A 15,824-nucleotide genomic window follows, 5' to 3' on the forward strand; every position below is an offset into this window, starting at 1 on the left:
CCACGCAGACGGCAGAGGGCCGCGTGAGCTGTGGGCCGGGGGTGTGGCCCGGGCTGGCCCGTTACCGCATAAGGAGTCCACATTGCTCTGAGTTCCGCAGCCCGGAGCCTCCCTGATCCTGGGGTGCTAGGGGGCTGCAAGCACTTCTGCGCCTGTTGCCCCAGCTGCGGAGTGAGGAAGGTGTCCTGGGTGGCGGGTTCTTCACGGGGCGTGAGGCGGGTGCAGGGAGCTGGCCCATCCTGGATTGTCCCGGCCCCGCTGGCCAGCGGCCTCCCCGTCTCTGGGGTGGCCTCTGGTCTCCCGTGTCTCCCGGCGAGCTGGACGCGGGATGGGCTGTGACGCAGTTTCCCTTTTTGGGAGTGTCCAGCGCTGCCTTCCAAAGTGGGGGACAGACAGCGGGGGGAGCGCGGGCCCGGGGAGGCCGCCTGGGCCGTGCGAGGTCCGCCCCACTCCGCGTGCTCTCCCTGCCCCGCAGAAACAAGGCCTATTCCTGGGACACGGGGAGATGGGGCGCATCTGCTCCACGCTGCGGAGGCTGGCTGCCTTCTACAGGTGAGGGGCGCGCGGCCCGTGCCCTCGGGCTGTTGCCTGACCGCGAGCAGGGGGGGACAGCGCCGCGGGGTGTCCATGGGTGTGCCCGGGGCTGAGCCACGTCCCAGGAGCTGGGGCTGCCTCACCCGCGGGGCCGGACACCGTAGTGGACGGAGCCCCCGCCCGCCGTGTGAGGAGGGTGCCCCCAGTGTCCCCGCGGGCAGTCCCTCAGCCCCAGGCCGCTGACCGACTGCCGTGAGCGGCTCACCCCGGGGCCGAGGCGGGTGCTGAGACGCCTCGTGGGCCTCGTGCGCAGCACACATGACCTGAGCGGCTGGAACCTGTACGAAAAGATGGACAGCCTGCTGACGTTCCGCAGACACCAGGGCAGCCTGCCCACGGAGGTGAGCGGCGGGGCGCGGGCGCAGTGCTGCGGGAGGGGGTCGGGCCGGCTCGGGGTCCCTGCACGGTGCTCCCGGCTGACGGCCCGCACCCCTCAGGTCGTCCACTGCGCGCTGCAGTGCACCTACTACGCGCTCCTGTGGCAGATCGTGGCGGCCACGGACCGGCTGCCGTCCCAGGTGGGTGCAGGCGTGGACAGGGTGGGGACTGTGCTCTGCAGCCGTGGGAGGGGGCGGGGTGTGGGTGCAGGCACAGGCCCCGTCGTCAGTCGTCCCGGGCTGGCGGGGCTCCGGGGCTGTGATGTGAGCGCCCGCCTGGGGCCACGGCCCGAGCGCCCTGTGCACCCGCCCCACGAAGCAAGGGTGTCTGTGGGCGGAGACCTCGGTCCCTGGTGCTGACCAGTCCCCACGTGGGGAGCCAGATAGGTTCTGGGGTATGTCTGTGCTTCCCTGGGGGTGCGCAGGCCTCAGTTGGTCCTGAGCAGCACAGGGCAGTGGGGCGAGAATGGGGGGGTGATGGAGGTGACGGGGAGGGGCGGTGGCGGTAGCGGGGGGGCATGTGGGGTGAGGGTGGGGAGGCAGATGGGGAAAGGAGATCTAGGACGGGAGGGGCGTGGGGGTCCGGGCCAGGTGCGCGCTGATGGGAGGCTCCGCCCCGCCCCCCAGGAGGCGCTCCTGGACCTGAGGAAGCGGCTGCTCAAGTTCTGCCTGGCGTGCCGCGTGTACCTGAGCCACCAGAGCAAGGTGCTGAGCGAGAAGGTGAGTGTGGCCGCGGGGGACCGTGGGGGCCAGACATGGGGACAGGCCACACCAGCTGCCTGGAGCCTGCCACGAGGCGGTGGCCTGCTGGTGCCCCGCGCGTGGACAGAGGTGCCTCTGCGCCTCTGGTGGCTCTGGCGCTCGGAGTCTGTGGGGGCACGAGTGGGGGAGCAGGGGTGAAGGCTCGGCGATGCGGGTCCAGGCTCCTGGTGTCCACTCGGGAGACTGTCCCGCTGTGGATAAAGCGTGTCTCGTGCGCGGCCGTTCACTACGGGGGGGGGGGCGTGTGTCCCTCGGCAGCCATTGCCCTGTCCTATGATCCTGTGCACCAGGTGTGTCACGGCCTCCCTGTCCGTGGGGCCCGGTGGTGGCCTCGGCCTGCCTTTCCTGCCCGGGTGCTGGGGACGTTTCCGATCGCCGTCCGTGTGTGGGGTGTGGGTCTCGGGTGTCCGTCGGCGGCACGTGCTGCGGCCGCGTGTTGGGTTTCTGGTGGACGGGGGTTACGTTACAGGGTGTGCGTCCCGCACATGTGTTGTCCCTGTACGGGGTGTGCGTGCCCACCTGCGTGTTGTGCATGTGCGTTTGCCGACCATGTGTTGCCTGTGTAGCGTGTCCTGCCCACGTGTTATGCATGTACATGTCCCGACAGCCTGTTGCACGTACAGCGTGTCCTGACCGTGTTGTGTGTGCAGCGTGTCCTGCCTGCGTGTTGTGCATGTGCGTGTCCCGACAGCCTGTTGCATGTACAGCGTGTCCTGTGTTGTGTGTGCAGTGTGTCCTGCCCGTGTTGTGTGCGTGTCCCAACCGCGTGTTGCATGTGTCCTGACCACGTGTTGCATGTGCAATGTGTCCTGCCCGCGTGTTGCGTGTGCATGTCCTGACCACGTGTTGCATGTGTTGTGTCCCAACTGCGTGTTGCATGAGTGCAGCGTGCGCACGTCCCGCCTGCGTGTCCCATCGTTCTGCTGTCACCCTTGAGCGCCGGCATGTGACGGCCCGTCTCTGACGTCCCCAAACGTCCCGCGTGCTGGTCCCATCCGTACCTTCACACTTGGGCCTGTTGTGCCTGCGGGGTGGGGTTCAGGTGAGGGCGCTGGGTGCTGAATGCCCTGGGAGCTCTGTGTGGGCGGCGCACGAGATGGGTCCCTGTGGGGGTGGGGTCCTGTCCCTAGGCGCCCCTTCACCCCCCGCCCCCTCAGGCCTTCATCCTGCTGTGTGACCTGCTGCTCATCCTGAGCCACCAGGGCCCCGAGGAGGACACGGGCCTGGGGCTGCTGTTCTTCGTCCCTGACCACGTCCTGCAGTGCAAGCTGCTCACCTTCGTCAGGGAGCACGTGTTCTTGGAGGACGCGGGAGCCGCAGGTCAGCCTCCTGGGACCTGGGGGAGACGTGGGGGGCCTCGGTGGGGGGGGGGACTTGGAGGGAGCCAGGGCAGCCTGGGGCAGGAGGGGGCCTGGGGGGAGCTGGGAGAGAGCCAGGGGCAGGAGGGCAGGAGAGGGCCGGGGGGCAGGAGGGGAGAGAGCTGGGGGCAGCCCGAGGGCACAGGGCAGGAGGGCCCTGGGGGAGCCTAGATGGGCCTTGGGGTGCTGTGCCCCTGGGTTCTGGAGCTGCATCCCCGGGCGTGTGTCGCTGTGGTTCGCGCCGTGAGTGGGGGTGTGCGGCCTGTCCAGGCCGGTGGTCAGGACCCGGACGTGCAGGGGCCCGCGGCCCTCCCGGTCTGGTTTGCACCTGCACCCTGGGGTCGGGGTGTGTGCTGGTGGCCCTGCCCCCTTGCTGTCCCGGCTCCCGTCCCCGGACACGATGCGGGCGCCCACTGCGCCCCTGCCCGCACACGCTGGGCCGCGACAGGGGCGGCAGAAGGCAGGGCGCGGGCTGTGTCCCCAGGTGGCCGAGTGTACAGGGAGGAGGACGCGGACGAGCTGCACGAGCTGTTCCACAGGAGGAACATGCTGGCCGTGTTCTGCAAGCTCATCGTGTGCAACGTGCTGGAGATGAGCGCGGCCGCCGCCGTGTACCAGTTCTACCTGAAGGTGTGTGCGCGGCTGCCCAGACCTGGGGGCGACCCGGGCGTGCAAAGTACCCACGGACTCCCCGTTGGGACCCGGATCCTCCCCCGGAGGAGCCCACGTGTGCGTGTGGACGGCGTCCCCATTGGTGTCTCGGGGGCGTGTTCTGTGTCACGAGCGCCTCTTCCCATAGCTGGGCCCTGGGGCGCGTTTTCATTTGGGGCGTCGTGTCCTGGGTTTTCAAGCTGTGCCGGTGGCTCACGGAAGCACCGCTGTTGGCACTTTCCTCCCCGAGAGTGAGTGTGAGCATAGCGAGGGCCGGGCTGAGCCGAGGTACTACCGTCCGCGCCGGATCGGCGGGGGCAGTGGTTCTGACGACCGCGTGGCGGGGGCCGGCGACGGAGGAACGCGTGACGCCCAGACACGAGGGGAGGTGCTGGCGGAGGAGTCGGTGGCTAAATGGGTGGACGACGCCCGGGTGGCTGCGTAGACGGACGGATGGGCAGGGGAGGCTGTGACATGTGGATGAGTCGGTGAGCACATGGATGGCTGCGTGGACAGACGGACGACCGGGCGGTGGAGGAGTGGCGGGTACCCGCGTGGGTGCATGCACGGAGGACGGCTGCAGTGGACAGTCACCGCACCTCCCGTCCCAGAAGCCGCTCCGTCGGGACCTCCTTTTGGTGTTCAGTACAACAGAGACGTGAACCCCACGTTCGGGGTCATTTGTGGGAAATCCGGTCTCGATCCCTTTTTGACTCCGAGTTTGGCATGTGCCACGCTGTTTCTCTTTCCCCATCTTCACCCCGCGTGGGCCTGAGGCTCACGGCACGCAGGGGCTGCGAGGACCAGCGCCCCAGGTCGTGTGGGGTGCGCCCCCTCCCAGGTGGTGCTGAGCGCACCGTGGGGTCCCCATCCAGGAGGCCCCGGGGAGCCTGGGGTCCGAGGTGCGTGGCTGCCTGAGCGTGTCCCTTGGAACATGGCGAGGAGAGCGTGGGCGCACAGGCGGGGCGGTGCTGACGGCTTCCGTGTGGCTCACAGCACTACCATCACTTTGGCGACATCATCAAGGAGACCATGACGAGGACGAGACAGAACGACAGGCTGCGCAACGCGCTGTCCCTGCTCCTGTGCCTGCAGCAGGTGAGCGTCTCCCGGCGCCCTGGCGTGGGCCGCATCGTGGGGACACCCCGCCACGGCACCGCTGCTCCTCGCGGCCCAGCCGTGCGCACACCCCTCCACCCGGACACCGGGCTTGGTGTGCGATCGGTCCTGCTTCGCACCCGGGGCTGTCTGCCTCTTATCACCAGGGGCGACTCAGATGCGTGGGGAGGGTCTCGAGCGCGGGCCGCGTGGACGTCCGTGGCATTGGGGTCTCAGAAGACCGCGCGTCCGCCCCTTCTCCTGGTTCTGGCTCTGTGCACCCACGTGGGGCCGCCGACGTGCGAGGCTTCTGGAAGGACGGGGGTCCCGTCTCTACCCCGGGCTGAGTGTCCACGCATGTTTGGCAGGGCTGGGGGGCGTCCGCTGCCCCCGTGGTCCCGGCCCTGGTGCTGACTGTGGGCGTGGGGGCAGGCCCCTCCCTGGGCACTTGGCGCACGGGCTCTGCCCCGCGGGTTCCGGAACGTGGCTTCTGTTTCCGATTCCCGAGGGCTGTGCACACTCGCGACACCCACTCACCTCACCGTGCACACCCCCGACACTCAACAGTGATGCGGAGCTTCCCCAGGGCAAGCATGCAACGTTGGCACCACGTCCCCACCACGGAGGCCCCTGCCACGTCTCACTGGTTTCCCGTGGAGCCTGTGGTCACCGGGGAGGGCGGGGCAGGTGTCACCCGCGGCCTGGGCGTCCACAGATCCTGCCGTGGGTAGCGGTGTGTGCCGCCGTGCTCGTCCCCCCCCCCCCCCCCAGCCCCTGCAGGGTCCCCTGCAGACAGCCCTGGGCGGAGGGGCGCGCAGGAGACGCTTGCTTCTCCAGGTGTTGTTGAACGTCAGTGCCCGGGGCGGGGGGCACAGGCCGCAAGCCCCCGGCTCCTGTGCCGGCTTCGCACTCTGCGCCCCACTCCGGCGACCGCAAGGCCACGCTGTGCCTCCTCGTAGCGCTGACGAGGCGTGGACGCGACGCCCCACGCACACGGCGCCCCCCGCGCTCCCGGGCGCGGCACCCCACAGCCCAGCATGTGCCGGGCCACTGCCTGGTGCTGGGCCGCGGGGTCGCCCGCACCCCTGCCCCACGGCCCTGTGCTCCCGCAGCTGTTCCAGAAGCACGTGGACACGTACGGCCTCGGCTCCGACCCCATCGAGTTCATCTGCGGCCCCTTCTACTCCATCCGCCTGCTGGCCCGCCGCTTCGCGCTCACGCTCGGCTTCGACTCTGCCCGCGACGCCGCCCACCTGATCCACAGGTGCATGCCGGGAGGGGCCCTGACCTGCCCGACCCACGCCCCGGCCCGTGCCACCTGCTGCTGTGCTCCCGGGTGTCCCATCCTGCCCCCTTGTGACCCCCAGCCTCATTATGACCCTGCCTGACTCCTATCCCAGGTCTGACCCCTGCCCAGCCTCTTTCCCGGGCGTGACCCCGCCTGACCCTGTCCCCAGTGTGACCCCCACCCGATTCCTGTCCCCATCCGATCCCTGTCCCAGCCCCACCGGACCCCAGTTCCTGGCGTGACCCCACTGACCCCTGTCCCCATTGTGACCCCACCTGATCGGTCTGCAGTGTGACCCCACCGGCCCCTGTCCCCGGAGTGACCCCCACCAGCTACCCTGCCCCAATGAGCACCACCTGGTGCTGTGCCCCATCTAATACCCGCCCTCCCCCCAAGCCTCACCTGACCCCACCCGTCCCATGGGAGCCCCACCTGATGCCCCACTGCCTCCCGTCTGTGCCTCCGCCCTCCGCCCCACCTCCCGCGGGACCGGTCCCCAGGCGCGGGCTGGCATTCGCCTTCTCCGAGTCCCCGGTACCCGAGGAGGAGGCCCGCCAGCGCTTCCCCAACCTCAGCTTCCTGCTCGTGCTGGCCGAGTTCTCGTGCAAGATCCCGCCCGCGGAGCGCGCGGCCGCGTGAGTGTGCAGGCCCCGGGCTGAGGCCCCGGGAGGTTCTCGGTGGGCATGACCTGGGCTGAGGGTCGCCGCTCCCTCCGGCGGGCTGAGCCTGCGCTGCTGGGGTCCATGCTGCAGGATCGCCCTGCGGCCGCGGGGTGCTTCTCCCGCGGGGTTCCGGGGCCCTTAGCCCAGCAGGGGACGGACCGCGGGGTGCCCGGGGGCGTGTCCCCTGACGTCCCCACCACGCCCCGTTGCCCGCAGACTCGCCCACTTCCAGGACTCCATCCCTGAGGGCGTGCCCGTGTTTGGGGAGGGGGACATGAACCCCATGCTCGCCTACCGCAAGTCCCTGATGCGCACGGACTACATGGCGCAGGGGGAGGAGGAGCCCGCCGCCAACCCGTTCGACGCCATATGCAAGGACAGCAAGCGGCCCCAAGGTGGGGAGGGTGGCCCGGGCGGGGAGGGGTGGCCGCGGGGCCCGGGCTGACGGCTCCCGGCCTGCAGAGCTGCCCGCGGGGACGTGCTCCACCTGGACGCCGGACACGCTGGCCGGCTGTGCCACGGGGGACCGGGAGCCGAGAAGCTGCTCCTCCAAGGAGCGGAAGCCCAAGAGGTGAGGCCGCCACGGCCCTGCGTCGGGGTGGTGCGGGGTGGTGCTGGGCTGCCGGGCTGTGTCCCAGAGCAGGGCCTGGGGACGGCTGCGATGGGACGCTGGCCCGACGGGGGCCCGCCCAGGTGTGCAGCAGGGATGGGGCTGTCGGGGGCGGGAGGCAGGTGTGCACGCTGCTCCTCCCGCATCCCCCTGCTGCACAGCAGTGTCCACACTGCCCGTAGCGCCACCAACACTGGGGACGTGACCGTGTTAGAGCTGCCGCTGGGGCCCACGTCCTGGGGACCGTGCCTTGTCCACGTGTCTCCCTGTCCTGCCTTCCGGCGGCCATCCACACAGGTTCCGTCCACGGCAGTCTCCTGGGGCACTGCCTTGGTCTCCCTGGAAACGGGCGACCCCTGGTCTCTGGCAGGGACATCTTTGATGTGGACTTCCTGTCATCCGAGGACTCTGAGAACTCCTCCAACGAGGACGTGGACGTGGAGGGTATCTCTGTCCAGGAGGTTGGTGCCGCTGGGCCTTTGGGCGGTAGCCACGTGGGGCGCGGACGTGGGGCTGCCTCTCCTGCCCGCGCCCCCCCCATCCCAGGGTGCTCAGAGGGACGTCCCACCTGGGGTCCTGGGTGACACTGTGGCCTCCGCGCCCAGGGTGGGTGGGAGCAGGTCCCTGCACACGTTCGCAGGGGACTCAGGCTCTGGTCGGAGGACTCACCAGGTGTCTGCCGCACGGACGATCTGAGGCTCCCGGATAGGGGGATGGGGGGCCAGGCCCTGAGCCGACCCAGTGTGCGCTCCAGGCCCACACAGGATCCTAGGGGCTGCAGGCTGGCAAGGGGCGGTCCCTGTGCCCTGGCCTGCTGGGCTTCAGACACTGGGCTTGGGGTGCCCTGGGGTCCTCGGCAGGTCTGTTGGCTCCTGCCTGGCTGTCCTCTAGTCACGCCTCCAAGAGCCGCGGGTCTGGGGTGGCTCTGAGACTGGTCCGGAGGCTCCTGGGGGTGTGTGGGGTGGTTCGTGTGTCGGCCCTGGGGGCCCTTGGACCGCGGGGGTGCAGGAGGGGGTCAGTGACCCAACCCAGGGGGCCGCGGAGGGTCGGGGGGTTCAGTATGCCAGGCCTGGGGGGCCCTGGGGGTCAGGGTGCAGGGGAGGCCGCACCCCAAGCCCGCTCTGCATCCCGGCCTTGCTCTGGCGCTCCAGGGCCCTGGCAGGTGGAAGTCCCGCCCCCCCGGGTCCCCGCCCCCCGCCAACTGGGAACAGGCCTGGGCCGGAGCGCTCGGTCTTCCAGCACGGTCCTCCACCTGTCCGTCCCTGTCGGGTCCTGAGGGCTGTTCTCTGTGTCCCCAGGGGGCGTCAGACTGAAGAGGATGCAGGCCCCGGTGGGACTCCTCACATCGGGGGTCGCGAGTTCCCCGTTGGTCGCCTCCTCGTGTCAACCACAACCACCTGGTCCTGGGGGCCGGGAGCCAGCAGCCTCCAGGGGTGGCCGACCGGGGCCCTGCGGTCTTCAGGGGAGGTCGGTGACCTCTGACGTCTGCAGCTGCACATGCGAACCCGTGTGTGGGGAGCGACCCCGTGGCCGCGGCCTGGGGCCCCCCATGGTGCCCGCGCACCAGCCCCCCTGCCCACCAGGTGCCTACCTGCCTGCAATGTCCTCGCTGGGTACTGCTGCGCGCGCCTGGAAGGTTCCAGAACCAGCTTGGCCCTGCCCTGAGCACGGTGCTGGCCTCCAAGCTGCAGCTCTGCTGCTCCTCACAGCTGGGCCCCCGTTGGGTGCATAGGGGCGTCCGGCGCTGTGGGCCAGCGGCAGGGCCGGGGTGGGAGGGGCCGCTCCCTCGGTTCCTGACCAGGCGCGCCTGGACGCTTGCAGGACGCCCTCCCCCGACAGGTGGGGGGCGGGCACCCCGCCGGGTACACCCCGTGTCAGTGCCATACCCGAGCCCCTGCCGTGGGGAGGATGACGTGCCCGTGTGCACAGGGAGGGAGAACGACGTGCCCGTGTGCACGGGGAGGGAGAGGTCGGTGTGCGGGGAGGACCCTGCCGGGGGCGGAGGCAAACACGTGTGCCCGTGGTACGCGTCCCTGTGCCCGCTGGGCCTCGGGAGCCGCTGTGGGTGAGCGCGGACCCTGGCGGCAGCGGGACCGCTAGGGGTTGTGGGGAGGGCCTCCCTGCTGGGCACGGCGGGCCGCAGGGCCGGGGCTGCGGTGTGGACGGGGTTTCCCGTGCTGACACTGCTGTCCGCCCCAGCAGCGCCCCCGCCTGCTGTGTGACCTGTATGTGCCGAGTCCACGTCGAGGGCCGGGCAAGCCGAGCCCGTCACAAAATCCTTAAACTCTTTATTTGAAAATACAAACGTGATCTCGTAAAACATTTTTAAACCGCTATACACACCAAATAAAAGTTAACTTTACACGTTTTGTACATGTACACAAACACGTGAGTACACGCGAGGGGTGCTCCCTGGCAGGCCCCGCGTGGAGGGCGGTGGCTGGGGCAGCGCCCCAGACACTGCTGTGGATGGACACCTCCTGGAATGTTCCGGACCCACCTCGTGAGAACACGGGGCCGCCCCACACCCACAGGTCAGCACGCGGTGGGCGAGCTCCAGGCGCGGAACCGGGCTGCCCTCCACGTGGACGGACGTCGGCCGGGCCGGTGAGTCTGCAGGGGCCGCGTGTGTCCTGCCCGTCGGGGGTCCTTGCATGGACGTGGGCCCCCTGGACGGGCAGGGACAACGCTTGACGGCCACCTGACCAGCTTCCAGGAAGAACAACAACCTGTCGTCCGGCACAAATCACGTCCCATGGAAATCCCGATGGGACACATGCCGCTGTGCGCGCAGCAGGCGCCCGCCCATCCTGGAGGCGCGGTCACGAGGGCGGCAGGTCGTCATCCTCACACGCGTACTCGTACAGGTCCACGGCGCCCAGGGCGGACGGCGCCTCGAAGAAGGGCCTCTGGGCCAGCGGAGACCTCAGGGAGCTCAGCTTCTGCTCCACGGGGCTGAGCTCGGCTTCGTACCTGCAAGGACGCGGTCCTGAGCACCACAGGGCGCAGCCCCCTGTCCCCTGCCTCGCGCGGTGCACTTGCACCCAGCCCCAGGTGCCCCTGGAAGCCACCCCTGGGAACGCACTGACGTGTCACTGGGGCCGACTTTTGCCCACAGGAACGGGCAGCACGTCGTGCACACGGAGGGCTGCATGCAGCCGACGGAGCCGGGCATGTGAGGTTGCGTGTGCACCAAGGGCTGGGGTCCACGCGGGACGGGCGGCCACTCGACGGAGGTCATAGGGACGTCCTAGCAGAGCAGCGGCGGGCACCACTCACGGCAGGGCAGCTCTGCACGCAGCAAGGCCCTAGAGCCTGCGCCATCGCCCCTGCAGCGGCCGCCACGCCCAGCACACCACTGGCCACTCGGCCGCCCGCCGCCCACCGCAGGCCGCGACTAACTGCCCTGCCGGCGGCAAATGTCAGGAAGTGCTGGGGAACAGGACACCCAGAGCCACGCACTGGAGGCCACTAAACCTGGTGGAAGCGGCCAAGGCCACAGAACACGGAGACGCGTCCTGGGGATGCCCGCTGGCTCCGGCACACTCAAGCGGCAGGCAGCCAGTGAGACGCTCCACGCGCAGTTTTAGGATCACACGGGCACAGGGATTTGCCGTGCGGCCGATGGACCGATGCCCATGACCGAGGAACGCCGGCAACATGCAACCCCAGAGTCGTGATGAGGACAGGGCCAGCACAGGCTCGCGGTCACCCAACGGCCACCAGCCGGGGCTGGGGTGTCGAGGCTCCGACGGTCCCAGAGACCCCGCACCCGGCCCGCAGGCCCGTTTGGGGGAAATCACCAGTGGCTCCCCCGACGCGCGTGCACGCGAAACCCCGTGGCCGCAGCCCTGTGAGGGAGAAGGCGGGCAGGCTTGCCCTGATGCCTCGGCCAGAGGGCACCGTGGAGACGCCCGCACAGCGGCTGCTCTGCCCTCGGGACGTGGGGGCCTGGGGTGCACAGCACGTCCCCACTAACCGGCGCCCGGTCCCCGTGATCCCTCCACCGGAGGAGGTGCAGCACAACCATGCCGGCAGGAAGGGCCACGGCCCTGACCTACCCACGCAGTGGCCTGCAGCTCTGGGCGACGAGGCGTCCGACACGGGGACACCAGGGCCACAGCCTGAGACGGCAGCACGTGGCATCAACGGGACAAGCCTCTTAGAGGCGACGTTGCCATGAAAGTGGCGCCCACGCGTTAGGGGGAAGCCAAGAACCGCGGCTCCGTGGGGCCCTTGGGAGCGTGAGGCCTCCGGGAGGGCCGGTCCACGAGGTGGCAGGCAAACGTCTGGCCGTGCGGCCCCCGAGTGCCCACCGATGCCCGGCGCTGCCAGGGCCCGTGGGAGGGCGGCTGGCTGCATGCTGCGGCGTCGGGGAAACACGAGCCGGAGGAGCAGCGCCGAGCACCGCCAGGAGCTGGGGGGAGGGATGAGGGGGGCTGGGCGTGCCCGGCCTCACCGGGACCCTTGGGGCTGGGGTCGGCCCCCCAGGACAGCCCCGTGTGCACCCCGCCCCTGGGCCCAGCAGACCAGGAGCCCGTGGACTTGAGGCCCCCGCCCTACAGGCTCCACTGCTGCCCGTGACCACACGGGAAACTCTCCTGACCCCGCGTGACCCTGACCCGGTGCTGGGGGCCCTCGGGTGCCCGCGGTGGGTGGGTGAGGGCCCCTGATGGGAATGGGGGGCACGCGTGTGACCAGAGCCCGTCGTGTGTGTGTCGCCGGACGGACCCCAGAGTTCCAGGCGACCCAAGGGTCAAGAGAGCAGGGGGCCGGGCAGGATGCGGGGCGGGGCACGGCACGGCGCACACACCCTGCAGGGCGGCTGTGGGGCCAGGGAGGGGTCACCCGGGCCTCCCGGCGGGTGCTCACAGGTCGCTGTCGGGGCAGAGCCGCGTGGCACCGCTGGGCCTGCGTCCAGGAAAGGGGTGGAGGCCGGCGCCGGGGCGGGCGCAGCTGGGGTGCGGGGTGCGGCGGCTGCGCTCGGCACCTGGCTCCTGACCCCGGGATGAGCCCTCCCGCGGCCGCCCCGGGTTCCCCTCAGGGTTCAGGGCCCACGTGCCCGCCCTGCCCTGTCTCATGGACGCATGGCCGGGAGGCGCGTGAGCAGCCCCCGGGCCCCGCCTGTGGCCAAGGCTGTGGGAGTCGGAGGCACCGCCACCCGCGTACCACCCGGGCCCTCCCGCCACGCCTGCCACCCGTGCCCACTCACCCGTCCTCCCACGGCTCGGCCGCCGCCTCCTCGGCCACCAGGATGTCATACTCCTCGGCGGCGTACTTCTCCCAGTCGGACAGCTCCGGGCCTTCGCTCTCACTGTCCTGCACGAGATACGCACGTCACGCGGCACAGCCGCGGCGGGCACCCGAGCCCCCGGCCACACTCACCCTCAGCAGGGAGACCTGTTCCTTCTGCTCGTGGTCGAGGTACTTCTCGATGTTGAAGAAGGTGTCGAAGAACACGTTGGCGAGCTTACACCTCTTCAGGTCGCGCAGGGTGATCTTTCCTACAGGGCGAGAACCGCCACGTGGTCACGCGGGGGGGGGGGGGGGGACGCGGGCGCCCGTCCTGAGGGGCCTTGAGAATCGGCCCGCTACTGCGCTTGGTGGGCACCCGGCCCAATAGCACCGCACCACCGGCGGCCGCGGCGGGGCGGACATGCGGGTGGGTCGCAGCTCACTAGCACCCGGTGCGCGGGAACAGACGCTGCGGCCGCAGGGGAGCCCACGCACACAGCGCGGGGCGCCACGGGGCATGGCCCGGGGCCAGCACAGGGACCGTCAGCGCCCCAGACCCGGTTCCCCGCGGCAGCCGTCCACGTCCAGGCGTCCCGCTGCCCTGGGAGCGCCCTCCTCCGACCCCTGCTGGCCGCGCCCCGGCCGCAGGCTCCTCAGCTGAGGAGTGTCAGGAGGCCCCCGGGTGGGGATGTGCGCCCGGGGCCGCGCCCACAGCAGGAGCTCCTGCTCCATGTCCGCGAGCTGGGGAATCGGAGCACAGGCGGAGGGACGTGGCGTCAGGGACACCCCTGACCCTGGAAGGACACGTGTGCTCACCCCACAGGGCAGGATCCTCCCACGGGCGAGGTGGAGGGGGCACGGGGGGGTGGCCGGCTGGGCCGCACGTGTGGGGTCCACACTCAGCAGTCACCACCCCCGGGGGGACGAGGGCGCTCACGTCACACAGGACGGCACCTCCTCACCCACCCTGGGTGGTGTCTTGCGGCAAGGTCGGGACCAGGCCTCCCCAGGGCCGCTCACCCTCATCCCCAGCTCAGTGGGGATGCCATTCCCTCAGGGGCGCCCTTCACACGGCCGCTGCTCACACAGGGAGCATCACACGTGAGGCGATTTCGTCTCACTCGAGAGAAACGTGCCGTCGCTCGGGGCATCCATCTCCCAGGAAGAACATCCCGTCACACGGGGTGTCTCCTACACAGGGAGGTACCACAGGGGGACATGGCACATGGGGAGCATCCCCTCACACCTCACAGAGCAGACCTTCCCTCACACAGGCTGAGGCGATATCCCAGGGGGACGTCCCCTCAGAGTGGCTTCTCCCTCACAAAGGGGGGTCACCCCACCTCACACAATGTGTCCCCTCACACAGGGGGGACAGCCCCTCACGGGGGTCACCACAGCTCACGGGGGTGGACACATCCCTTCACACGGCGACAGCGCAGCTCATGGCGGGGAATCACCTCATACAATGTGTCCCCTCACACGGGGGGGTGGGTGGACATCCCTTCACGCAGGGACAGCACAGCTCACGCAGTGGAGAGAGGAGTCCCCTCATCCCCTCACATGGAACTGCATCATAGGTCACGGCGAGGAATCACCACACACAACGCGTCCCCTCACATGGGGGTCACCACAGCTCACGGGGGGAATCGCCTCACACAATGTGTCCCCTCACACGGGGGAGCATCCCTTCACACGGGGACAACACAGGTCACGCAGTGGAGAGAGGAGTCCCCTCACATGGAATTGCGTCATAGGTCACGGCGAGGAATCCCCTCATACAACGTGTCTCCTCACTCGAGGGGCCATCCCCTCACAGGGGGCAGCACAGCTCACGGCGGTGGGGCAATCACCTCACACAACGTGTCCCCTCACACGGGGGCGTCCCATCTCGGGGAATCACCTCACACGCTGTGCCCCTCCCACCGGGAAACCTCGCCACGCCGGGCAGGCGGCGCAACTACGCCGAGGAATCACCTAGACAACGGTCGCCTCGCGGGGACACCGCCCACGGGGCCGCCCCCCACGGGTGCCGCACGGCGCGCTCACGGGGCCTCACCGTCGCTCTGCGGCTTCACCAGGTCCAGCATCTGGCACAGGCAGTCCTCGAAGGGCAGGGCCTCGATGGCCATGCTGTCCAGCCGGCGGCACTGCTCCTCGTAGAAGTACTCGAGCTCGAACATGGACAGCGCCCCGTCCCCGTCCAGGTCCATGCAGCGGAACCAGTACTCGATGCTGCAGCGCGGCGGGCCGCGGGGACACGTGCTGGGGCGGCGCCGCAGGACCCCGCGCACGCCCGCCCGCCCCCGCCAAGCGTCGCGCCGGGCGGCCGCCGAGTCCCTACCTGGTCGGAGTTCTCTTGTCTTCCTCGGAGAGCAGAAACCACACGAAGTCGGCGTAGCTGATCTTTCCCTCCTTCTGCACCTTCCTGCCCCTGCCGCCGACGTGGGGAGCCAGAGCGCGAGTGCGGCAGCCAGGCGGGTGGCTCCCGGGCCTCCGCCACAACCCTCGCGGCCTCTCACGCTCACGGCCTCCCAGGCCCCACCCACGTGACAGCGGCGTCTGCCCTTTCTGATGACCTCCCGTGACAGAGAGCATGTCCTCCTCACGATCTTACAGGGCAGGAGCGTGGGCGTCCCCGGGACACCACGTGACGAAGCGGCGTGGGGCTTCCCTATGAGCTTGTGTGACAGCGGCATGTGTCCCCCTTACCAGTGACCTCCCAGGACAAACGTCCTCCACGATGACCTCGCGTGACCCCGGCACTCCCTGTCAACGCCTGAGGAGCCCCTGGGGGGTGACTGAGCTAGGGCCCGACTGAGGCGCCGCGCCGGGAAGCACCGAGCGGCAAGGACGGCGAGACGTACCTCGTCACGGCCCCGGAGAATATCCTCTCAATCATCTTGGTGGAGACGGCTGCGGACACAGAGTGGGCGGTGAGCAAAGGGGGACGCGGGGCCCGAGCCCATGTCAGAGGACAAGAGTGGGCGGCCACCCAGGGCCTGACACAGCACGCTGTCAAGAGCGGGACACGCCCACGTGCACACCTGCAGACGCTGCAGACGCTCCGCTGCCCGACACGCACACGTGGTGATGGAATCCAAATGCCTTCAACTCACACCCGCCAGGTGACAAGCACCGCACCAGCGAGCATGGGCGTAGGTCACAGAGCGCCACTGACTGGGCAGG

At 69.8% G+C, this 15,824-nt stretch overlaps 2 protein-coding genes across 5 annotated transcripts in view; one reads left to right on the forward strand and one right to left on the reverse strand.

Moving 5' to 3' along the window:
* The first annotated feature begins 328 nt into the window (after nucleotides 1–328).
* On the forward strand, nucleotides 329–8,791 carry LOC121482888 (cohesin subunit SA-2-like). Of its 2 annotated transcripts, XM_041740915.1 has the most exons (12): nucleotides 329–552; nucleotides 848–1,112; nucleotides 1,599–1,691; nucleotides 2,891–3,053; nucleotides 3,576–3,721; nucleotides 4,739–4,840; nucleotides 5,953–6,104; nucleotides 6,629–6,763; nucleotides 7,007–7,185; nucleotides 7,253–7,361; nucleotides 7,771–7,861; nucleotides 8,699–8,791. In XM_041740915.1, the coding sequence occupies exons 1-12, from the start codon at nucleotides 329–331 to the stop codon at nucleotides 8,711–8,713; spliced, it is 1,674 nt and encodes a 557-aa protein (XP_041596849.1). In that variant the 3' UTR covers nucleotides 8,714–8,791. The 2 variants fall into 2 exon arrangements, with proteins under 2 accessions (XP_041596849.1, XP_041596848.1); XM_041740914.1 differs by lacking the exon at nucleotides 8,699–8,791 and having other exon boundaries at nucleotides 7,771–8,096.
* Nucleotides 8,792–9,664: 873 nt separating this feature from the next.
* Nucleotides 9,665–15,824, reverse strand: part of PPP2R3B (protein phosphatase 2 regulatory subunit B''beta) — a 37,789-nt gene continuing 31,629 nt past the window's right edge. For 2 of the 3 annotated variants that reach the window (XM_041740916.1, XM_041740918.1), the window contains 6 exons: nucleotides 15,503–15,551; nucleotides 14,980–15,069; nucleotides 14,695–14,870; nucleotides 12,786–12,904; nucleotides 12,613–12,719; nucleotides 9,665–10,373 (listed from right to left, as the gene is read on the reverse strand). In XM_041740916.1, the coding sequence (XP_041596850.1) occupies nucleotides 10,223–10,373; nucleotides 12,613–12,719; nucleotides 12,786–12,904; nucleotides 14,695–14,870; nucleotides 14,980–15,069; nucleotides 15,503–15,551 (692 nt within the window). In that variant the 3' untranslated portion in view covers nucleotides 9,665–10,222. The remainder of the gene's footprint in view (nucleotides 10,374–12,612; nucleotides 12,720–12,785; nucleotides 12,905–14,694; nucleotides 14,871–14,979; nucleotides 15,070–15,502; nucleotides 15,552–15,824) is intronic. The other variant, XM_041740917.1, reaches the window with a different exon arrangement.

The sequence above is a fragment of the Vulpes lagopus genome, chromosome X, assembly GCF_018345385.1.
Source record: "Vulpes lagopus strain Blue_001 chromosome X, ASM1834538v1, whole genome shotgun sequence".
In the NCBI taxonomy this organism is placed as follows: Eukaryota; Metazoa; Chordata; class Mammalia; order Carnivora; family Canidae; genus Vulpes; species Vulpes lagopus.